Source organism: Cetorhinus maximus, chromosome 11 (assembly GCF_964194155.1).
Source record: "Cetorhinus maximus chromosome 11, sCetMax3.hap1.1, whole genome shotgun sequence".
Classification (NCBI taxonomy): Eukaryota; Metazoa; Chordata; class Chondrichthyes; order Lamniformes; family Cetorhinidae; genus Cetorhinus; species Cetorhinus maximus.
Window position 1 is genome coordinate 83357685 of NC_135889.1, and position 25002 is coordinate 83382686.

Sequence of the window (25002 nt, forward strand, 5' to 3'; positions counted from 1 at the left end):
TGCATGTTGGGTCTGTGTTGTGCAACAGAGAGTGAGAGAGAACATAAGTATGCATGAATGAGTGAGAGGAAATGAGATCGAGGCTGTATGGGAGAGAGAGAGAATTAATAATAAGCAGAAAGCACACTAACCTGGTTCCTTCAGAGCAGTAAGGACAGATTTTCCACTGACATGTTCTGAATAAGTAAACCTCATGACACAGTCATTTTCAGTTTTGTATAAGCACAGGACTGCATCCTGATCATCTGTTTCTAGAAAAAGATGGGAACAATCTTTAGGCCAGTAGTAGGAGCCAGCTCCAATTCTACAACTCCAACAAAATGGGACAGGCTAAAAGCCCCATTGTTTTCTGTGAAGCGCAGAGCCAAAGGGCATCAGCTATCTAATTATACTTAATAAGAAAAATGTTCTTTTTACTAGTTTCTATATATTGTTGGTGCTATTTCAGTTTTCGTGCAACTTTGCAGTTTTGTCAAGTTTGCATGAAACAGACTTTCTATGCAAACATCTGCAATTCATTAGGCTTTCAAAATACAATTTTGAAATTGCATGGAGTAGCATGCAAAAACAAAATCTGCCTTCACAGAAATGCCATAATTTTTCTAGACACACCACTCTAAGTTAAACCATTTCAACCAAATTAAGTGGCTTCCTACAAAAAATGTTTTGTTTAAAATGCAGATTTGGCCCATTCAAGGCATAGTTTCAATTTCTAAATGCAAAAACTTGTGTTTTAATCATTTTCTATTAATTGCATGCCATTTAAGAAGTGCATTTGAATTGTATTAGCATAGTCTAATTATCGATGGCTAAGTCTAATTATCAATGGCTAAGCCAAAGTGCAAAAATCATTGGTTGATCATTGGAGATAGGACACTGAGGTTTTAACTTTTATTACAATCACTACAATAATTCAGTCATTTTGATGTGCATTCTTATGATCTCTTTAATGATAAACAGCACTATGCTAAACTTGTCAGTAATTCTGTGTGACTTACTACCGTTCAGAAAATGTAACACTGGCCATAAATCAAACAGTACTTATGCTGACACAGCGGCAATGGCTTTCTGCCAGTAGTTGGAAATCGGGATTTAAGGCCGTTAGTTGGTGGCTAGGTCCAATTAATTACTTTGTGTGCATGTATGATTCAGGTTCATGGGTGAACTATATGGGGTATATAATATGACAAATCCAGAATTAGGGTAAAACAATAACATTTATATTCATCATGCAGCTGTTGTCCTTGCAGAATAAAAGAGAGTGAACCTGAGCCCAATGAAGGAGTTGTGTATGAAGAGTTTTTGGTTTTCTAATTAATCACTGAAAGAAGTTTGTGAAATAATAGAATGTTAACTAAATGAATCAGTTATGGGTTCCAGAATCTTTCATTGCACTTTATGCTTATAAAATGCACTGGCATCTCTATCTTTGCCCTTTCATCTGTTGCACAGTTACATTATCTGTTCTCTGAAGTTTACTTTGTAATGCAAAGGGATCCTGTACTTTTAGAATAAAATCAGAAACAATGGGCTTAATTTTGTGGCGATGACATGGGTCCCACCCACTGGTTGGAGAGCCAGTGGGAGCCATGCGTTGTCTTTCCACGAGAAGCCTGACACTATTCTGAGGTGATCAGGCACTTAACTGGACAGTGTCAGGTTTCCCAGTGAACTAAGGCCACAACAGGGCAGAAGTACCACCTCTGAGAGATGCTAGCCAATCAGAGGCTGGCAGCTTTATAGGGCTGGCCACGTCACTGGGAGCAGTGATCATTAGTGGTCATTGCCGGTATTGAACTATGGCCTACCCAGAGGTTCGGGGATGGATCCTCCAGAATAGGTAAGTGGGGTGAGATGAGATTCCCAGGGAGGGAGTTGGGAGAGGTGGGGGGAGGGGGGTGGGGAGGGGGGTAAGGGATTGACAGTAAGGGTAGGGGTGTAGCTTCCCATGGGGACCCCCTTCCCAATTCCTGGTCCCTCAACAGGCACAGAGTGCCTTTTAATGAGGGACATCCCTAGAAGGTTGCAGACAAACCCCAAGTGAATGCCTTGCTTGCTGCTAGCTGAATACCAGTGGTGGTGGGATGAAGCCCTTAAGAAGCCATTTAAGGGCATGGATTTTCACCAAGTCATGATGACTCGGGAGCCTTTTAAAATTGGCGGCTGGGACCCGATGCATGGGGGGCAACAGTTCCCTGGTGCATTCCCCATGGCAATGCATCGGCCAGAGTCAACTTGCCTTTTTCTGAACTTAAACATAAAATTGGAGGATAACGGTTCCCTGGTGCATTCTCTATGTCAACACCTTGACCAGTCAGAGTCCACTTGCCAACATACCACCGCCCATATCTCAAGCAGTATAAATTGTTGTTCCCTTTGAAATATAGCATTCTTGCATCTGTCCTGATGGGTGCAAGACGAAAAGTTTCAACAGCATATCTCTTTTTTCAGCAATACTCATTATAAGTAATTAGAGTAATTACATGTTGCTTTTTTTTACAAAAAAAGAGTAAGTAAAGGATTTACTTACTGAGGATGTCCACTGTCAGGATCTCATCCTTGCAGAGTTTTTGACAGGTCTGATTGTCAGCCAGTCTTCCTGAGTTAAACAGTCTGCAATCAATACACTCCCTGTAACAAATAGTGACATAGAATTATTCTTTCTGATTTTCACAACATGAAAAATAAAGGAGGGCACTCTGCAGTCAGATATATCTTTATGAAGTACTGTATTCTACGCAAACATTCAAAATGAAGACAAGAGCAATTTCTGTAGATGTTAGACTTTAAGCCCAGACATTTTATAATGGGGTCAGAAGACAGATCAAACAGATTAGAGACAGCAAAGACTTGGATAATAACAGAATGATGTGTAGGCTGAATTTTTGTACTTTACAGAATGCCTCTTTCCTCTTTGACAGGTTCCCCGCCTAGAAGTCATGAAGGGTTTTCAAAATTCCCACATTTTTCATATCATCAACAAGGATATGACTTTTGGACTTTTACTTGAAACTAGACAACGAGAGGAGACAGAATATGCATTCTTCCTTTAAAATAATCAACACGAAACTAAAGCCCATCAAAATCTTGCATAAATAATCGCTACTAACTATGGGGGCAGGAAGACCACAATCATTGCAATTATGCAAACCCATCAATACTCCACACATACAATGGCTTTCAGTTTAAGACTAGTTACGGGGGCAGGAAGACAATGATAAACATCATGCAAGCCCATTAAAAACGAGACAACAATCACCTGGGGAAGCCCACCAAAATCAAACCAAGAACTAACCTTGATTTGGATTGAGATAAGAAATTAAAAAAAAACAGTATACCTGGGCCAGCAGATCTGAAGTGAGCAGCTTTGGGCAGGGACACAGAAGGGTGAGCAGTTTTGAAAGCTGACACAGGGCAGTGAGCAGTTGAGAGCGGTTGAAGCTGAGTTTAAGCAGGGAGCTGAGCCAAGCAGGGAGGAGATCCGGAGGTTTGCAGGCCCACAGGCAACATCACGGAGAGGGGCACAGGGTGGCAGACTCAACCAAAGACAACAAGGCCGCAAATGCAGCCCTCCACGAAGATCGACCATCCACAACTGCGCCCTCCACCCAACTGAAGAACCTTCGCAGATTCCACAGACCAAGGCCACGTGGGGACGGCTGGCCCCAGAGGACACAAAGAGCCTACCCCAAAACTGCAACCGGCTTACCTGGCTGGATTTCGAACTGTCAAGGAACCCTGGTTGGTGAGCATTATCCCTGACCTCTCCTAGTTCAATTTAGTTAGGTTTTCGGGGTGGGACAAGAGTAAGGGGATTAGTAGCATGATTTTCCCACGATATGCCGTGAGTTCCCCGTTCTTAACTAGGTGTACTTTGTTCGTCTGTATAATCTCAGTGTAATCCTAATGTTATAAGTTCATTTGTGACTTCAATAAACACAGTCTTTTTTTTCTTGCACCAAAACCAGTTGTCGGCGGCACTTTGTCACAACCCCCAAATAAGTCCAAGGTCTAGAACCTAGTGGAAGCGATTTGGACCGCTCAGAAGTCAGAGGTGAAGCTGACACACACACCACCACTCCCTACAGTCAGCCTGATTCACAAGTTTGGCTTCTAATTGTGCAGGAAGAACACTGGAGCAGGATAAATACACTTAGGATTCTCTGCTCCAGGGAAAATAGACCCAAATTTAAAGTTTCTGCTCTTGATGATAGTTTTCCATCAGTTGTATTAGCAGGATAAATACATTCTCTCTATGACTTTTAGTAATGGGTCACTCAAAGCTGCAATACTGTAACTATGCCTTTACTTGTTTGCTCTCACACTTTCAAGGAATTAGTTATTCAAACTGTTGGATCCTTGCTCACTAGTTTAATTGGACTAATGGATCCAGGTTGCACACTTGTTTTTGGATGACCAAGTTGGTACCATAGACATAGCAGATCAGTAGACAGTTCTTATGTAGAACATATTCTATTTACTTACAAAGCAGCTCAGCAGCTACACTTGTGTGCTTACAACTAAAACCCTGTCTCTACATTACAGACTCTTATTCTAGACTACTAATTACTGCCTACAGACTACTAAGGTAGCTCGCACTACTCTGTCATTGGATAATAAGATCATGTGATCTTCTATTATAACATTCATCTTCAAGGTATACTACACATCAGATTACCACATTCCTCCCCCTTTACTCAGAAATATATTTTACAGTTACAATTACAATTTTTCTCAAAATATCAAATTATTTACACAGATAAGTGATTTACAAATTCAGTCTTTCTGGGGGTTTCCTTATGTGTGTAGAAAGTCTCAGCTCTACAGCTTCAGATGTTTTGTCAGGAACCTGCTTTTCTGATGTTGTCCGAACAGCAGGTTCTTCGATGGGCACCTGCAAATCTGTTTCCTCAACTCTTGCGGGTAAAGCTGATCCTTCAAACACATCTATACTCAGTTGAATTCTTTCAACAAGAGATGTTGATGCAGTCGTGAACACTGGACGAATCATTTCCTAAGACTTTGTTTCTCTCCTCCTTATATGATTTATATGCCTCCGTACGATTCGGTCTTCTACTTTCATGTGGTAAGAAAGAGGTCCAGTGACTGCACTTATTTCACCTGATAACCACTTAGGTCCTTCACCAAAATTTTTCACATATACCGTCTCTCCCACGGTAAACTTTTTGTCATGACTATGCCAATCATGTACAATTTTCTGATTTCCCTGTGACCCCTTTCCACCTTCCCCCCTAAATTTGGCGTTACTAAGCTCAATCTTGTTCTGAGACGGCAGTTCATCAACAATTCCACAAGTGTGACAAAGAAAAAGTGCTAACTTGGTCGCTATGGAATCTTCAGTTAATTTCTTTGTACCATTTTTGAATGTTTGAACTGCTCGCTTGGCCAGTCCATTCGAAGAAGAGTGGTATGTTGAAGATTTTACATGAGTAATACCATTGAGGCTGATAAACTGTTGAAACTCAGCATTCGTAAATGCTGTCTGATACGACCATTATGAGAGGGACTGAACATAAAAGTAAGGATGTTATGCTTCAGTTATATAGGGCATTGGTAAGACTGCACCTTGAATACTGTGTGCAATTTTGGTTGCCTTATTTAAGGAAGGAGGTAAATGCATTGGAGGTGGTTCAAAGGAGGTTTACTAGATTGTTGCCTGGAATGAGTGGGTTGTCTTACGAGGAAAGATTGGACAGACTGGGCTTGTTTCCACTGGAGTTTAGAAGAGTGAGGGGTGATTTGATTGAAGTATACAAGATCTTGAACGGCCTTGACAAGGTGGATGTCGAAAAGATGTTTCCTCTTATGGATGAGCCCAGAACTAGGCAGCACAGTTTCAAAATTAGGGGTCGCCCTTTTAGGACAGAGATGAGGAAAAATTTTTTTCACTCAGAGGGTTGTGTGACTTTGGAATTCTATGCCTCAGGTGGTGGTGGAGGCACAGTTATTGATTATTTTTAAGGCAGAGGTAGATAGATTCTTGTTAGGCGTGGGAATCAAAGGTTATCGGGGTTAGATGGGAATGTGAAAATCAAAACACAAGAAGATCAGCCATGATCTTATTGAATGGCAGAGCAGGCTTGAGGGCCAAATGGCCTACTCCTGTCCCTATTTATGTTCCTATGTACAATGGAGGAGGAGGCTCCACAAATATCCCATCCTCAATGATGAGAGAGCCCATCACATCAGTGCAAAAGATAAGGCTGAAGCATTTGCAACAATGTTCAGCCAGAAGTGCCAAGTGGATGATCCATCTTGGCCTCCCCCTGAGGGCCCCAGCATCACAGATACCAGTCTTCAGCCAATTCAATTCACTCTGTGTGATATCAACAAATGGGTAAAGGCACTGGATATTGCAAAGGCTATGGGCCCTGGCAATATTCCAGCAATAGTGCCAAAAACATGCTCCAGAGCTTGCCACGCCCCTAGATAAGCTGCTCCAGTACAGCTACAACACTGGCAAATACCAGGCAATGTGGAAAATGGCCCAACTATGTCCTGTACACAAAATGCCGGACAAATCCAATCGGGCCACTACCGCCCACATCAGTCTACTCTCCATCATCAGTGAAGTGATGGAAGGGGTCATCAACAGTGCAATCAAATGGCATTTGCATATCAATAACCTGCCCACTGGCACTCAGTTTGGGGTCTGCCAGGGTCACTCAGCTCCTGACCTCATTAGAACCTTGGTTCAAACATGGAGAAAAGAGCTGGAATCCTGAGGTGAGGTGAGAGTGACTATGCTTGATATCAAGGCAGCATTTGACTGAGTGTGGCATCAAGGAGCCCTAGCAAAACTGGAATCATTGGGAATCAGGGGGAAAAGTCTCCACCAATTGGAGCCATACCTAGCACCAAGGAAGGTGGCTGTGGTTGTTGGAGGTCAATCATCTCAGTTCCAGCACATCACTGCAGGAGTTCCTCAGGGTAGTGTCCTAGGCCCAACCACCTTCAGCTGCTTCATCAATGGCCCTCCTTCCATCATAAGATCAGAAGTGGAATTGTTTGCTGGTGATTGCACAATGTTCAGCACCATTCACGACTTGTTAGGTACTGAAGCAGCCCATGTCCAAATGCAGCAAGATCTGGACAATATCCAGGCTTGGACTGATAAGTGGCAAGTAATATTCGTGCCACACAAATGCCAGGCAATGCCCAATTCCTACAAGAGAGAACCTAACCATCGCCCCATGACAGTCAATGGCATTACCATTACTGAATCCCCCACTAACAACACCCTGGGGGTTACTATTGACCAGAAACTGAACTGGACTAGCCATATAAATACGGTGGCTACAAGAGCAGATCAGAGGCTAGGAATCTTGTGGTGCGTAACTCACCTTCTGACTCCCCAAAGACCATCTACACGGCCCAAGTCAGGAGTCTGATGGAATACTCTCCACTTTTCTGGATGAGTGCAGCCTCAACAACACTCAAGAAGCTTGACGCCATCCAGGACAAAGCAGCCCACTTGAATGGCACCTCATCCATAAACATTCACTCCCTCCACCACCAACACACGGTGTGTACTATCTACAAGATGCACTGCAGGAACTCACCAAGGCTCCTTCCAAACTTATGACTGATACCATCCAGAAGGACAATGACAGCAGACATGTGGGAACACCACCACCTGGAATTCCCTTCCAAGCCACTCCCATTCTGAGTTGGAAATGTATCGCCATTTCTTCAGTCACTGGGTCAAGATCCTGGAACCCTCTCCCTAACAGCACTGTGGGTGTACCTACACCACATGGACTGCAGCCCACCACCACCTTCTCAAGGGCAATTAGGGATGACAATAAAGGCTGGCCTAACCAGCAATGCCCACATCCCATGAATGAATAAAAGAAAAAAAAATTAGTGAATAACTTAAAAATCGGAAGTACACTTTCATTGCTTCCCACATCCCTTCAGTACTTTGCCCAAATTGCTTTTCTTTATGTCTGACCTTGATTGTGAGTTTGGAGATATTCAGTTAGGAAGAGCAACATAGCAAAGCATGATCCTGTAACAATTTTAGACATAACCTGTAGTGAGGATCAGCTGGTTGACTTCATTCTAGCTTGCTTACAAAGGTGTTGTAGCACTCTCCCCAACCCCCCACCACCCTCTCACTGCTGCCCCACTGAGGTCAGCAACTTAAGCACAAACTGTGGTTCAAAGCTAGACCTACTGATCTGGATAGTTCAGTATTACATAACACCATGGGCAGGATTTGCTGGTCCCAACCAAAGTCAATGGACTTTTGGCTGTTCTCCAAATTTTCCGGTTTCACCCGTGCCAATTCCCACCCATCTCCCCACTAGGTCATCTGGGGGTCCACAGCAGAATTCGATATTACTATTTATGGATTTTTTCTTTAATTGAGTTAAGCTGAAAAAATTTTGCACTATCAAAATGTAACAGAAATTGTGAAGCAAAAAGCATAAATAATACTTGCCTAATTTGAATTTGTCAGTATATAGTAGGGCCATTCTATTTGATAAAAGTGTTCAAATCCAACGTTCCTTTAACTAGAGCACATATGAAGAACTTGTACACTTGGCTAAACAGACTGAACGGGTCTGATCTCTACCTTTTCATGCCACAGGCATCAGGGCAGGTCGGACACTTCTCACAGGTATCCCCAAACGCTCCAGGTTCAGTGCATGAACACTGGCCACATGCACAGCTTCCTCTGCCGCTGCAAATTTGCCCATCATCTGAGAGACATGAGTTCATTTCTGTTGAACAGTTGCAGTTGTCCCCAATCCAGCTGGCATGACACTTGCATTCACCGCAGTGACACTCTCCGTGCCCTGAGAACAGAAGAAGGCAGAATGAAATATTCGATACCAGTTAATAATTACTCTGTAAGAAAGAATAAGTATTAAAAGAAACATTTGAAACCTGTGACAACTTCTTGGCAACACAAGTATTCACTGGGCAATGGGTATGCAGATGTTCAAAGCTATTCTTGAAAGAAGCTGAGAGGAAACTTACTTAACTGAAGGAGACTTATGATGAATTCACATCCAAATATGTATATTCTTATATTTCTCTGAGACCATCATCCAAATTTTAACAGTCGCTGTGTTTATACAATGGCACTGTCACTGGCATCAGCTCCTATTTCAGCAGCACCAGGGTATTACAAACAAGGCATCACTAATGACTCCCAACACCCCTCATCAGGTGATTTTGCACATTCTGCTAGACTCTATGCAGCTGCTGGAAAATATAAAAGGCTACTGCCAGTGGCATTGCACATTGCATGCTACCATATCTTCTGTCACTGACACTGTAATCAGCCTTGGGTGGATTCTGGAATACGAGAAGGTAACATTTATATCAGAAGCAATTTGCACGAAATTAACATGGCAGAGAAAGACATTCAAATAGCTTGAAAGGTCTGCTAGGTTCCTTTGATAAACTTACAGTCAGATGGCTCCAGCCATCCTATTCTGTTTCTCCCATTAACACGTTAATTATCATTTTTTTGAGCTGAGCCAATGAAAATCAAATTCACATTCAAATAAAAGTGGATGATACTCAATGAAGTTCAGATTTGTGTGATTTGTGGAGTGCTGCTTTTCAGAATGGGTTTCGAATGACTCAAATTTGGAAGGTTAAGTATTTTGAAGGATTTTCGATGCAATCAGACTTGTGAGATTTTCTATTGCACACTTATTTTGGTAATTCCACTGAAAATGAGTGAGGGAGGGAAGGAAGGAAGACAGCCTTGCACTTATTTAGTGCTTTTCATGACCAGTAGACATCTGAAAGTGCTTTACAGCCAATGAAGTACATTTTTGAAGTGTAGTCACTATTGTAATGCAGGAAACGCAGCAGCCAATTTGCACTCCGCGAACACCCATAAACAGTAAGGTAATAATGACCAGATAATCTTAAGCTTTTTATGTTGATTGAGGGATAAATATTGCTCAGGACACGGGATAATTCCCCTGATCTTCTTTGAAATAATGACATGGGATATTTTACACCCACCCGAGTAGGCAGATGGGGCCTCGATTTAACATCTCATCTGAAAGATGGCACCTCTGATAGTGAAATGTTCCCTCTATACTGCACTGGGGTGTCAGACCTGTTTTTTGTGATCAAGCCCTTGAATGGGACATGAACCCAGAATCTTGTGACTCAGATTGTGCTACCACAGCTGACAAGACAGCTGTTCACTCAGTTCCAAATGTAGACCTTTATCTAAAATATGCCTCTCTAAACTCAACATCTGCTAAATTGTAGATACTAGAATTACAGGCGTGTTCCTCAAGAAAACAATACCATGTCAAAGTGAGTGTCATTGATCTTGGGGTGACCAATTACACTCCCAAAACTGAAATCTTAAACATTTTACCTGAAACTTGATTTGGTTTTCAGTTGCTTTGGATGCACCCAGTCATGTTCTGCCACTACAGGTTTGTTAAGCTAGCAGCAACAATTTCCCACCTCTACCCCAAGAGACAGGCATGGCTGCACAGGTGGGAATCCCACAGGATGTCCACCGCAATTTGTTAAATAACCACCAGCCTTGAAAATCTGCCTGGAATCAGCCCATGGCTGCAGATACCATGCATACCACCAAAATGGAAAATTCAGCCAGGTCAGTCCACATCTGTGGAGAGAGAAACAGGGTTAAAATTTCAGGTCGATAACCTTTTGTCAGAACAGTCACTGACCTGAAACAATGGGCTGGATATCCTCAACGGGGGTAGCGGGAGTCAGAAAAATTCCTGGCTCAGCCCACCCACCATGGGAGAAAGTGGCAAGAAAGATGCATTTTTCATTGTGTGAGGTTGGGTGTGGGCTGCAGCTGGGCCAGCCAACCCAGGAGAATTCAGAGTCAGCCATGGGGGCTGCCAGGTGCTGAGGCAGGTTGTTTCAAAGGCTCATCTCGATATTGTAGAAGTTCAATCCAGTTATAATGAAAAAAAGGCACTCTAGCCCTCACCCGGCCACATGCTCCCCTTGTCCCATACCATCTCATGAATTCTCACCCACCCCTTATGGCCCCTCATGCCCCATTTCCAAGGTATGCCCCCCACTGACCCCCATGGCCCCTCATGCCCAGCATGCCAATGTATGCCGGTCACGCACCCTCTATGGTCCCTCATGTCCCACATGCCAAGGTATGCCCCCACCCACCATCTATGGCCCCTCATGCAAGATTTTCCCTGGCCTCATTATGCATTCTTGGCTGACAACCCAGAAATCCATTAGTATCCTCATACACCTGAGCCCCAGGGAAAACATTGCTTGATTGACAGCTCTGGCTCTCTGATCTCTTCTGTCAATTGCACAATGTTTACTTACACTAGATAAAGAGATTTCAAGTGCTTTCAGTTTCAGCTATTGATACTTTAAAGGGTCTAGGTGATTGCCATTTTTATTGGCCTGTAGTAAAAAAAGTTTTTTTTTTAAGGAAGTGGAAAGTTATCAATGAATAACTTTTTTAAAGCTTTTTTTTTTACACACCATATTATCACTATAGGGTTCATTGGTTCTATACAGGATATGGTATAGTGGGTGAATGGGCATGGAAGTGCTGTAGCTTAGCATAGGGGCATGTGGGGACATAGGGGGTTTGTGAGGGGTATACATTGGCATGGGAGGCAAGAGAGACCATAGGGGATAGGTGGGGGGTATACTTTGGCATGGGGGGCATGAGGAGGACCTTTTGAACTTACCTTTCAAAAGGTTCTCTTAAGCAGACTATGGCTCATGGCACCTCTGAGGTGCCGTGAATGACAATTCTTTGAAAGGCTGGCCTGACTCCATGAAAACTTTGGAGGACTAGAGGGCATGCCTATCCCCACAAAAGAGTCGCCAGGCTGAGAGTGCAGGTTGTGGGCTTGTGACCTGAACCAGCCTGCACCCTTATAAGACACTTCTGAAAACTGGAAACCCTGGGAATGGGGTGGGGAGTTCCAGAATATCGTTCTGGTCACCACTTTCATCCCTCCATGAACTCTCCCTGATCCTATGAAAATTCAACCCAGTAACTCTGTTTCTCTTTTCTCACATGTTGTCTGAGCTGCTGAGCATTTCCAGCATTCTCTGCTTTTTATTTCAGGTTTCCAGCATCTGTGGTACCCTGCTCTTGGAAAACTTTGCCTAACGGTTCCAAATCAGACCATTGTAGGAAGGAATATCTGTGGCCATTTTGACAGATAGGGTGGGGACACTGTGGCTGGTGGAGATTATCACTGACCAGACATTTAACTGGACCAACCACATAGATACTGTGACTACAAGAGCACTTCAGAGGTTGGGAATTCTGCAGTAGGTATCTCACCTCCTGACTTCTCAAAGCCTGTCCAATATCCACAAGGTGTAAGTCAGGGATGTTTGGGATAAAATACCCTCCAATTACTTGGATGAGTGTAGCTTCAACAACAGTCAAGAAGCTCAACACTACCCGGGACAGCACAGCCCTCTTGATTGGCACCCCATCCACCACCTTAAACATTCACTCCCTTCACCACTGATGCACGTTGGCAGCAGTGTGTACAATCTACAAGATACACAGCAGTAATTTTCCAAGACTCCTTCAACAGCATGTTCCAAACACGTAATCTCTGCCATCTAGAAGAACAAGGGCAGCAGGCAGGTGGGAACACCACCACCTACAAGTTCCCTTCTAAATCACACACCATCCTGACGGGAAATATATTGCCATTCCTTCACTATCACTGAGTTAAAATCCTAGAACTTTCTCCCTGACAGAACTGTAGATATATCTGCACCACATTGACAGCAGTGGTTCAAGAATGTGGCTACTACCACCTTTCAAAGACAAATATGAATGTACAATAAATGTTGGTGTTTCCAGCAGCATGTACATCACATGAATAAATTTTTAAAAATGTTTGCACACCTAAAGGAATCAGGAAATGATCCCTGCAGCTGAGGATGAATGTCTGAGGATCACTAGAAATTGGTTCTCCGGCAGTGTCTAAATAATGACAGCGAGCCACTTATGCCTGTCACATCTCCAAAGGCAGCTTGCCTGAACCACATTTTGGACCACCTGCCTCACCAGTAGTAGACCTTCATGTAAGTTCCTGGAGGAATGGGAAACAAGCTTGCTGCTCCTCCTGGCTCTGCAGAAACCTATCTTTCTTTGCTGGCCCCATTTAGGCTGCAGCAATCTGCTGAAGAATTGTGAGTGGGGCAGGCCCAACGTGCATCCCTCCTCAAAGCAAACCGATTTGGGTGAAGGGGACCAAAACTAGTGTTATGTACATGAGGGAGCCGTGTAAGGGCCTGTTTTGGGCAGCCAACATGGACGTTTGATATATGGTCTGACTGAATTTCAGGTCAGGTGTCTTTCAAATACCCTTAGGGGGCAGGAGTTGATTCCTGAAATTGGGTCCCGTCTCTATTTTACAGCTCTAAAACAAGCATAGGGTGGAATTTTTACTTCAATTATTCATGCAGCCCCACTAATCTCATCACTTCAAATTTTAGACATGAAAAATTACACTACAGATCCACATCTAAGGTTGAGACACAAGATGTTTGTTAAATGCTGAAACTGATTTGTGAGTACCTGCATCCAAAACCTTATTTTTTGCACTAAGTGGCTGTAGCAAATGTTCAAAGTTTAAAGTACAGTTTATTTTTAGTGCTAGCTCTTCAATGAACACTGCACTGCCCCTGTAATCTTTGCGCTTGCTGGGCTCAGCAATTCTGCACAGCTGCACTCAATGCCATCTGATGCATTACCCCAAGATTCAGGCCTCTTACAACTGTGACACTAGTTGGCTAATCTAGTCGTGGTGGGAAAGATCCAACTAATCTTGATTAATTTCAAGTTTTTGTGTGATACTAAACTATTGTAAATAAATGAAAGTTACATAAAACCTACTCCAGATTATTTCCAGAAGTGGATGCAATTTATAACGATAAACAAATAAGGTCAAAATTAACAGATTTCTAGCTACCATATGATTCAGATGGAACTTGAAAAATAAACAAACTAAATTAGAGGAGACAGGGACATCCTCCAAAACATTCAAACCCAAGTCCCCAAACTGCAGCAAAACTATAGTTACCCAACGTATTCCCTAATTCTTTCGAGTTATCAACAGTCACAGATTGCAACTCTTTCGAGTACAATCACAGTTCTTGGTTTCCAGGAGTGGGACATGAACCCACGACCCTCTGATTCAAAGGCGAGGGTGCAATGAACTGAGCCACAAAACTATCAGCTGCTGCTTCTGTTTGAGTTAAAACCCCACCAAAATTACATTAAAATACATAAAAGGCTCTGTCCAGCTACAACAGGTTTGTCCAGCTGGCAGCCCACAGGCCACAATGTGGCCCATGAAGCCCTTCTATGTGGCCCCCGGAACCACTGATCAAAATGCCGGTAAGACTGGTCAGTGAAATTAAAGATTCCGGCAAGGGACTGGTCCTCCAACCACAGCCTGTTTCCCTCCCATGTTTGCTGCTGATAGGCTCACTGTGAGCCTATCAGCAGCAAACATGGGAGAGAACTAGGCTGTGATTGGAGGGGCAGCAAACACCAGTAGCTGTGAATATGTGGAGACAGAGAGAGAGTGTGTGGGGCGCAAGGGGCCAACTTTTCCCTCGTTTCCCTGGTTTTCACCACAACCCCCGCACCCCCCCCCCCACCCCCGTCCCCCAAACTGCATTTCCCTCACTCTCTTCCCACTTCCCCCAAACTCTTGCCGCTTTCCTTCGCTCTCTCCCCACTTCCCCCACGGCTCGTGCCACATTCCCCTGGCTCCCACTGCTTTCCCATGACCCTTGGAGTGCACCTGCGTTTGAGCACCGCTAGACCTCAGGCCTCGCTCCATATCACTCTTCTCCTCTCATCGCACGCCTCCCCTGCCGATTTAGTGAGTGAGGGTGAGTGTGAGGGTGAGGGTGTGGGTGGTTTACACAGGCAATGTCCCTGAACTATACAATAGGTGGATTTTCAACTAAGATTATATTACAGCACAATCCAATTTGTCTTAGCAAAACTCGAGCATTGAACACCCAACCATATGGATTACTGACATCACTTTTACTGTTAACATCCAACCCAGATATCTGACTGACCTAATGTTTACTGTTATTACCGATCCAAATACATTCTTATAATGTTAATTATAAGTGTGTGAGAGAGGGGTGAGTGTGTGTGTGAGAGGGGTGAGTGTGTGTTTGTGTGTGAAGGGTGAATGTGTGTGAGAGGGGTGAATGTGTGTGTGTGCATGTGAGAGGAGTATGTGTGTATGTGAGAGGGAGGGTTGAGTGTGAGGGTTGTGTGTGTGTGAGAAGTGAGAGGGTGGTGAGATTGTGTGTCTGGCTCACTCCCAGTCTCAGGGTTCTCACTTACCTTCACCGCCACACACCACCACACACTCTCACCCATTCTGAACAGTGGGTGAGGGTGAGTGAGTGAGCACCCAAGACTGGGAGTGACCTGAGACTCACCCTTTCGCACTCCAATGGTCATCTTCATTTATTACTTGTTTTTAAAAAAATACCAATATATTGTTCTGACATTCTTTTGCTCAGCAAGTTGTTTCCTTTCATACATCAGCTTTTTTTTTTAAATTCATGTTTAATGTTGTGCCAAACTTTATCTTTCTGAAATTTGCTCATTAGCCACGGAGTGAGAAAAAAATTGAAATGTGGGCCCCCCCACATAAAAAGGTTGGACAAGCTTGAGCTACAATGTCAATGCAGTAAATCTACTCCCTTATCTAAACTTTAGTTATCATGTGACAGATAGTGCTGCGTGTTCACCAGAAAGATGACAAAGATTTATTGTTTGAAGTAAAGCAGCAGCTTTTTGCTATTAGGAATTTAGTGGTGACCTGAAATGCAGACCTCTATTTGCCTAAAAGGAAAGGCTGAAAGTGCAGACTATTTATTGTAAAAATGAAAAGTACTAAACCTAATTTCTGATATTAGGGAATACATTTAAGGAACTGTATTCCTCCATCTCAAAAGCCTGAAACAAAAATCTTTTCAATTAAACTAATCCTTGCCCTTCATATTTCCTTCTTGCTCAATGTTTGCCTTCCTTAACACTTTCTCTGCAGTTTTTGCACTTGTTACTTTAAACTATTCCTTATGTTGAAGATTGTATTGCCTTTGGCCCCCAACTGCATGCTTTGTGTTCTCACCACCAGTTCCATTCACCCCCTGGGTGGAATGGCAGCTTGACCCAGTTGGATCCTGAACTATGGGCCAGATTTTTGCTACTGAGGTGAGTAGCTCGAGTCAGGAAATTTCCTGACTCAGCAGATCTGGCTCATTTTAAAGGACCACAAAGCACACAATTTAACTCTGGGGAGGCGAGGGCAGGATTGAGTTGGGCCTGCTGAGTGCCTAAGTGGGCTGGTTAGAAGGACTGCCTTGGTTCTCTGGGACTTTGTCCCAGTTGTTTTAGAAACTGTTAGGCTCTCTAGCCCTCAGTCCTCAAATCCCTCACACCACCACCCAGTCCTCATCCCCCATTCATGCCACTTCCATAACCACTCACTCAGTATCCTCAATGGGCAGAACTCAGGAGCCACGTAGAAAAGAAAAACTTCAAGCAATCTAATAGAGCTCTCACTCACACTCACTCAAAAGAATTCCCATTCGTGAAACCCAATGATTTTAAATCCCCTCAAGTGTTCAATCTGTTATAAAAAATGTTCTATTCAGTAACCACTTCAAAGACAGCCAATCCTTTAATAGCTTCTATAAACTGTCAAACAAACTGAACTCAGCAACTCCCACCCCAATGAGGTAAGTGCTTTTGTAGATTTTGAAACTCAGCCAAGCATTTATAATGGGCTTAGCTGTAATAACAACACTCGGAAAATGTCAACAAATAACCCTATTGAAACTGCAGAAACAGATGGCAATATCGTTTCTAACCTATTCCAGATTACCTGTTAATCAAAGCAGTCCAACAGAGGATTTTTAAAAATTCTAACTGATAACTTTGTCCTGTTTTATTCCATGTTTAAAGGGATGAGGATTTTTAAAAAAAACTTCAGGTCATGAAACCTAAGCAGACCTTATCAGTCTTTCAAGTTTACATCTAGTCCATAAATTCATGACTCACACATTATGGGTTAAGGCCCTTATGATAGCAAAAATGGAGTCTGTTTGAACTCAGAACTAATGTCAAATGGCCCTACTGAATTTGGAAATGGGGATGGGACTTCTGCATCCAGGTCCCGCCCAATATTCTTAAAGGCCTCCAGAGCTGGCCGACTTTTCGAAATTCCAGCCCCAAGTTTCCAACCTCTCTTCTTTACAAGGACATCCACCTCCATTATATTGCCCCAACCTCAGTCTATTTGCCATTGGAACCCTCATTCACATCTTTGTCATCTCCAAACTCAATTACTTTGATACTGTCCTGGCTGGTCACCCTGTACCCTCCATGAACTTTAGCAGGTCAACGGGTTTTTTTATGCTGTGAACAGTCATACTGAAGGGCCCAATAGTAACAAGTGCAAAAACTGCAAATTGTGCAAGACATCCTGGCCTTTGTTCTGATTCTAAATATGAAGTAAATCTCATTTATGCCTTCAACACTATTCATGTCTTAGGCTCTCTGCGTTGAGTGGGAGGATGGCACTCTGTGGCTTTTTGCTGCCTCAAAAAAGTAGTGCCCATTGCACCACTAGACGTGTGGGTACCTATTCCAAATATACTAATCTGATTATCATCATATTACACTGGCCAGTGGAAGTTATGTTCCCCTCCACCTGACCAGCATAAATATAGAATTTCTAGATTTCTATTATTAGTGCAAATTTTTTTGTTCAGCTTTTTGGATGGGGAAGTGGTGTCTCAAACTGGGACTTTTTCCTTTTATCAGCATTTTTTTTTAGCTTTGTACATGTGTTTCAAGACAGTTAAAATCTAAGAAAATTCATGGCATCAACATAATAACATCTTATATTTCTATACAGTAAAATCTTTATAATCTGGAATGCGCAGGGAACGGGTGGTGCCGGTTAATCAAAAATGCTGGTTAATGGAGAGTTCCAGTCTTCAACAGTACCTTGAATCATAAGTTATAGTATAAAATAACACAGTACACAGGTATAGGTTCCAGATAACTTTGTAATTGCTTCTGGTTGGTAAAATGATGATTCGTGTTAGGGGAACATCAGAAATTCCAATTAGTAGAGAATTCCGGTTGGTAGAGTGCCAGACAACACAAAGTTTACTGTAGTGACTTTAATGTAATGAACTGTCTCAAGCTACTTCACAGGAGCATTATAAAACAAAGTATGACACTGAACTACATAAGGAAATACCAGGTCAGATGACCAAAAGCAAGGGAAGTCTGCAGAGAGGCAGGTGAGGAGCCTCCAAAGAAGAAGATACCCTGTAGCAAGGGCGTAAGGACAATTCTAGCATCCCTACCACCACCAGCTGAGATCACTTACACAAAGCAGGGGTTGTGTTACAATCCCTGTAGAGACTGATAACTTTTGAAATGAGTTATTGATTTCCCAGTGACCAATACCAAGAATTGCACAATATTTCACGCTTTAAGGCTTTCACACAAACTAAAATCAATTTTGAAATGTAAAATCTCATTTTATATTATTTCATACAACATGAGGACAAACTGATTTAGTTAATTATTGGCTCCATTCCCCAGCTTCACCTCCTCGAAGCTGCCTCTGCAGGTGACCATGAGGTTGCTGTCCAGGTCGCTCCATCCCTCTCAGCTGCTCCCCCTCATTAAAGGACCTGCCTCCTGAGTGGACAATTTAACATGCTGGCACTCCTAGTCTCAAGGGCCACTCTCGCACATACTTCCTCCAACCACCCCACATCTCTCAGCCCCCTTTTACTTCACTCAAGTGCTACAAGCCAATGGCACTTTCGAGGCATGACCCCAAAGCCCTGGCAGCTGAACTCTCTATCCTCACAACAATATGGTATGACCGCTCTTTTCAAGTATTCCTGGGAAGGCACAATGTCTCACCCATTGGCTGCCACACTCAGCACTGACCTGCTCTTTGCCTCCTGATATACCAGAAGCATGCATGTACCTTGTTCAAAATTGAAATGGGCCACTAAAATCCTGGTCAATTGGCATTTTAAGTGCCCAATTATCTTGGTTTCAGATCTGTGTGCCATTTTGACTCCACTTGCTGTCCATCCCTCAAAATCCACAGCTGGAGGGATGATGCTGGAACAGTCTTCCCACGTGATGTAACATTCTCCCCCCACCACCCCCAAGGCCGATGGCAAAGGGGCCTGAAAATCCTGGCCCTTTTTAAAATCCCTTCAGCCCTAGATCCCTTTAGGATTATGCTGATCAGAGAACATTTGCTTAAAATATCAATATTTATCAAAGTATTTAGACTTCAATGAAAATAGCATCTAATTTCCTTATTTAGTTGATCAAAAAACATAAAATCACTCCAGATGTTTGACATTTACATGATAAAATAGTCAGCTGACCAGAGTTTGTATTCAAATGGTTCATCTTGACAGTATCATGGGAACCCCTGGTTCCTGTTTCTTCAACAGATGTCTCGGTAATCTTGTGAACTCCAGAGCAACTGCACACAATAGTTTAGCAACAGCTGCCAAATCACTAAATGGCAGCAACAGCTGTTTATAATATTTCAAAGAAGAAGCTTTTTCAATTGGTCAAGCCAAAAGAAATCAATATTTTCATAATTGGATTGTGTATGTCATTCCAACACATCCTACCACTTTCAAAAGGAATTGGGTTGTGACACTCTAAACTAACTTCACACAGGAAATGTACAACTAACAGGAGATTTGGGGCCGTAACTTTGGAGCTCCAGGGCAGTGTAACTGGGAGGAGAGGTACCCCAAAGATGCCGCTGGGGAACGCTCCCACCCAGAAGTTCCCAGGAAAGGATTGTATGGCAATTGCACGGGAAGTGCAAACGTCCGACGGGCAATTGCCCTGCACTGTGAAGCATCCGAAAATGCGATTTAAATCGCAAACTTCGGATGGTTCCGACTGTGTTACATCAACAGTCATCCAGAAAATGTTAGAAGAATTCAAACCACTTCTAGTTTCTGGGTAACTATTGTGCAGACTAACACCAGCCCCCCACAGGACTCCTGCCACACCCCCCAAACTCCGAGGAGACTGCCCCCCCCTGCCCCCACCAACTATACCCCCACGGGATACCCCCCACCACAGGTCTCCCCACCCTCCCACAGGACTCATCCCCGCCACCCTCCACAGGGATGCCCCACCCAGACAGGAATGCCCTCCACCAAGGCCTGACTGCTGGCCGCTTCCCCCCCACCCCCAAGCACTCTGCCCCTTAGGCCTGGCTGTTGACCTGCCCACACTCTCCTCCCCAGGCCAGGCCCCACTACCCCACCCAACCTCTCCTCTTCAAGGCCCGGCTCCATCCTGGCCAGGCCTGATTCCCCCCTCCCTGAGCTGACCCCCCAAATCCTATCCACTTACCATATACACTTACCTTTTCCCTGGCTTGTCAAAGATGTTTAAACCTGGCTAGATCTTTAAACTTACCTGGTTTACGATAGTTAGGGCTGTAAAATAAGAGGCATGGCTTACTTACCTGTGACTAAGCTGTCCTTGACAGTAGGCCTCTGGAGCGAGCTGTATTACACAGATGTTGCGCGGCCTGAGTCAGAAGGTCGGGCATGATAGGATTGCCTGGATTTCCAGGTAAGTAGTTTCGAGCGGAGTGGCAATCTGACTCAATTGCGATTCCATTGGAAGTTATGGCCCTTTAATTTCATCATCCTAGATGAATTCAAACCTGGGGCCCAGGGGTGAAACAAAAATGTGCTAATCCACTTTGCCACAGGTCCTCCTTTATTCTCAATTCTAAACTACTTAAACAATTTCCATCTTCTTATTCTCTCTGCAAAGGCCCACACACTGTTTGAGAAATACATTTTTGAAGTTGTTGGGAAGTAGGCCGCTTGCACGCTCAGCAGAAAGCATTAGCCCAACTCTCCACATTTTAATCAGGGGGAAGTGGTGGCATAGTGGTAATATAGCCAGGCTAGTAATCCAGCCGCCCAGGCTATGGACCCAGGCTCAGGATATGGGATTGAATCTCACCACGGTAGCCGGTGGAATTTAAGTCCAATTAGTGAAAATCTGGAATTAAAAGCTAGTCTGGGTAAACATGACAATAAGACCATTGTCGACTGTCATAAAAACCCATTTGGTTCACTAGTGTTCTTTAGGGAAGGAAATCTGCTGTCCTTACCTGGTCTGGCCTACATGTGATCCAAACCCACAGCAATGGAATGGAATGCAAGCCACTCAGCTGTATTAAAGTGCTACAAAATCTACAAAAAGAAATGAAACCGCACAGACCAATCGACGTCGACCTAGGCATTACAATGGAAAATCTGGCCCTGTTGACCCTACAAAGTCCTCCCTACTGGGCCCTGTGACAAAATTGGGACAGCTGTCTTACAGACCAGTCAAACAACAGCCTGACATAGTCGTACTCACTGAATCATACCTTACAGACAATGTCTCAGCCAATACCATCACCATCCTGGGTATGTCCTGTCCCACTGACAGGATAGATCCATGAGAGGTGGCAGCACAGTGGTATACAGTCAGGAGAGAGTTGTCCTGGGAGTTCTCAATATTGTCTCTGAACCCATGAAGTTTCTTAGCATCAGGTTAAACATAGGCAAGGAAGCCTGCTGATTACTACCTACCATCCTACCTCAGATGATGAATCAGTGTTCCTCCATGTTGAACACCACTTGGAGGAAGCACTGGGGGTGACAAGGGCACAGAATGTACACTGGGTGGGGAATTTCAATGTCCATCACCATAAGTGGCTTGGTAGCAATACCACAGACCGAGCTGGCAGAGTCCTGAAGGACATAACTGCTAGACTGGGTCTGCGGCAGGCGGTGAGGGAACAAACAAGAGTGAAAAACCTACTTAACTCATCCTCACCAATCTGCCTGTTGCAGGTGAATCTGCCCATGACAGTATTGATAGGAGTGACTACTGCACAGTCCTTGTGGAACCGAAGTCCCATCTTCATATTGAGGATACGCTCCATAGCACTACCGCAATGCTAAATGGGATAGATTTAAAACAGATGTGGTAACTCAAAACTGGGCATCCATGAGGCACTGTGGATAATCAGCAGCAGCAGAAGAATTGTAACCAGCCATAATCTGTAATCTCATGGCCCGGCATATCCCCCGCTCTCATTACCATCAAGCTGAGGGATCAACCCTGGTTCAATGAAGAGTGCAGGAGGGCATGCCAGGAGCAAAAATTAGGTGTCAACCTGGTGAAACTACAACACAGGACTACATGCACACCAAACAGCGAAAGCAACATGCGATAGACAAAGCTAACAAGCTCACAAGCTCAATCCCACAACCAACGGATCAGACCTAAGCTTTGCAGTCCTTCAAGATCCAGTCGTGAATGGTGGTGGATAATTTAACAACTCACAGGAGGAGGAAGCTCCACAATGGTTCACATCTTCAATGATGGAGGAGTCCAGTACATTAGTGCAAAATACAAGGCTGAAGCATTCGCAATAATCGTCAACCAGAAGTGCCGAATGGATGATCCATCTCAACCCACTCCTGAGGTCCCCAGCATCACAGAACTCAGTCTTCAGCCAATTTGATTCACAACACGTGATATCAAGAAACAGCTGAAGGCACTGGATACTGCAAAGGCTATAGGCCCTGACAACATTCTGGAAATAGTACTGAAGGTTTGTGCTCCAGAACTGACTGCACCCCTAGCCGAGCTGTTCCAGTACAGCTACAACACGGGCATCTAACCGACAATGTGGAAAATTGCCCAGGTATGTCCTGTCCACAAAAAACAAGACAAATCCAACCTGGCCAATTACTGCTCCATCAGTCTACTCTCGAGCATCAGCAAAGTGACGGAAGGTGTCATCGACAGCTATCAAGTGGCATTTACACAGCTATAACCTGATCACCGACACTCAGTTTGGGTTCCGCCTGGCCCACTCAGCATCTGGCCTCATTACAGTGTTGGTCCAAACACAGATGAAAGAGCTGAGCTCAAGAGGTGAGGTGAGAGTGACTGGCCTTGACATCAATGCAGCATTTGACCGAGTGTGGAATTAAGGAGCCCTAGCAAAACTGGAGTCAATGGAAATCAGGGTGAAAACTCTCCGCTGGTTGAAGTCATACGCAGCACAAAGGAAGATGGTTGTGGTTGTTGGAGGTCAATCATCTCAGTACCAGGACATCACTGCAGGAATTCCTCAGAGTAGTGTCCTAGGCTCAACCATCTTCAGCTGCTTCATCAATGACCTTCCCTCCGTCATAAGGTCAGAAGTAGGGATGTTTGCTGACAATTGCACAATGTTCAGCACCATTCGTGACTCCTCAGATACTGAAGCAGTCCATGTCCAAATGCAGCAAGACCTGAACAATATCTAGGCTTGGGCTGACAAGTGGCAAGTAACATTCGCGCCATACAAGTGCCAAGCAATGACCATCTCCAACAAGAGAGAATCCAACCATCTTCCCTTGACATTCAATGGCATTACCATCCCTGAATTAACCACCATCACATCCTGGGGGTGAAACTGACCCCAGAGACTGGACTAGCCATATAAATACTGTGGCTACAAGAGCAAGTCAGAGGCTGGGCATTTTGCAGAGAATAACTCACCTCCTGATTCCCCAAAGCCTATCCACTATCTACAAGGCCTAGGTGAGTGCAGATCCAACAACACTCAAGAAACTCAACACCACCTAGGATAAAGCAGCCCATTTGATTGGCACCCCATCCACCACCTTCAACATCCACTCTCTCCACCACTGACACACAGTTGCAGGAGTATGTACCATCTACAAAGTGCACTGCAGCAACTTGCCAAGGCTTCTTCAACAGCACCTTCCAAACCCACGACCTCTGTCACCTCGAAGGACAATGGCTGCAGATGCTTGGGAACACCACCACCTGCAAATTCCCCCTAAGCCGCACACCATCCTGCTTTGGAACTATGTTGCTGTTTCATCACTGTTGCTGGGTCAAAATTCTGGAACTCACTACCTAACGGCACCATGGGTCGACAACTACGCCACATGCACTGCAGCGGTTCAAGAAGGTGGCTCACCACCACATTCTCAAGGGCAATATGTGATGGGTAAAAAAAGCTGGCCTAGCCAGACACCCAAATCGCGTGAAAGAATTAAAAAATAGCATTTTGTAGCTAAATTATAAAATAGGTGTTCTTCCAAAAAATCCAAATTTGATGTTCAATAATAGATATTAGTGCCATAAAAAGAATTAATGACATCACAAGATCGTGCACTTGAAAATGTACAATGGATACTGAGACTGAAGAGTTAATTGTTAACTCCATTCCTGTTGACAAAGCTTCCTCCACCCAAAGAGAGCAGGGGATGGGAGGCAGAGTGGTGGCAGTGTGTGGATTTTCAAATTCACAGCTTCCGATTTCTGATGCTTATGCTCCACTGTAGTTTGGCTGAGACATAGCCTGCTTTCATGAAGTGAAACTCTTTTTTCCCCTGTGGTGATACACAGTATCCAATCGAATAGCTAAGGGACAAGAATTCACTGCACACAGATGGTAGGCAGATTGGATTGGCAAAGTGGAAACTTGGCACTGAGATGGTCTTCTTGCTCTTGGTTTGAAAAATGAATATGCAAAACATAAATGACTTTGATTTGGCTAATTTTTACTATGTGATTTAGAGCAATTTTTCACATTTTCAGTACAATGCCAGCAAATATTTTTTTTTGATTCTTTATATAATTCACTTTCTGCCCTTGCAATTCATAATTCTAACCAGTTTTGGAAGTTTACTTATTCAAGTATGTATTTAGTTTTCTTATTATGGATTGCCAAACTGGCAACGTAACTGGCAAGAAAGCACTAATTACAACAGAATTGCAACAGCAAAAAACTTGTATTGCTCCACCTGGACCTAAAACAATTTAATCTTTACAATGCTGGTTTGTTA

At 43.8% G+C, this 25002-nt stretch overlaps 1 protein-coding gene across 1 annotated transcript in view; it reads right to left on the bottom strand.

The window, feature by feature from the left end:
• Positions 1-25002, bottom strand: part of itgb5 (integrin, beta 5) — a 187282-nt gene that overhangs the window by 7581 nt on the left and 154699 nt on the right. The window contains exons 11-13 of the mRNA XM_078552351.1: positions 8603-8825; positions 2531-2631; positions 132-251 (exon numbers count right to left, since the gene is read on the bottom strand). Coding sequence (XP_078408477.1) covers positions 132-251; positions 2531-2631; positions 8603-8825 — 444 coding nt within the window. The remainder of the gene's footprint in view (positions 1-131; positions 252-2530; positions 2632-8602; positions 8826-25002) is intronic.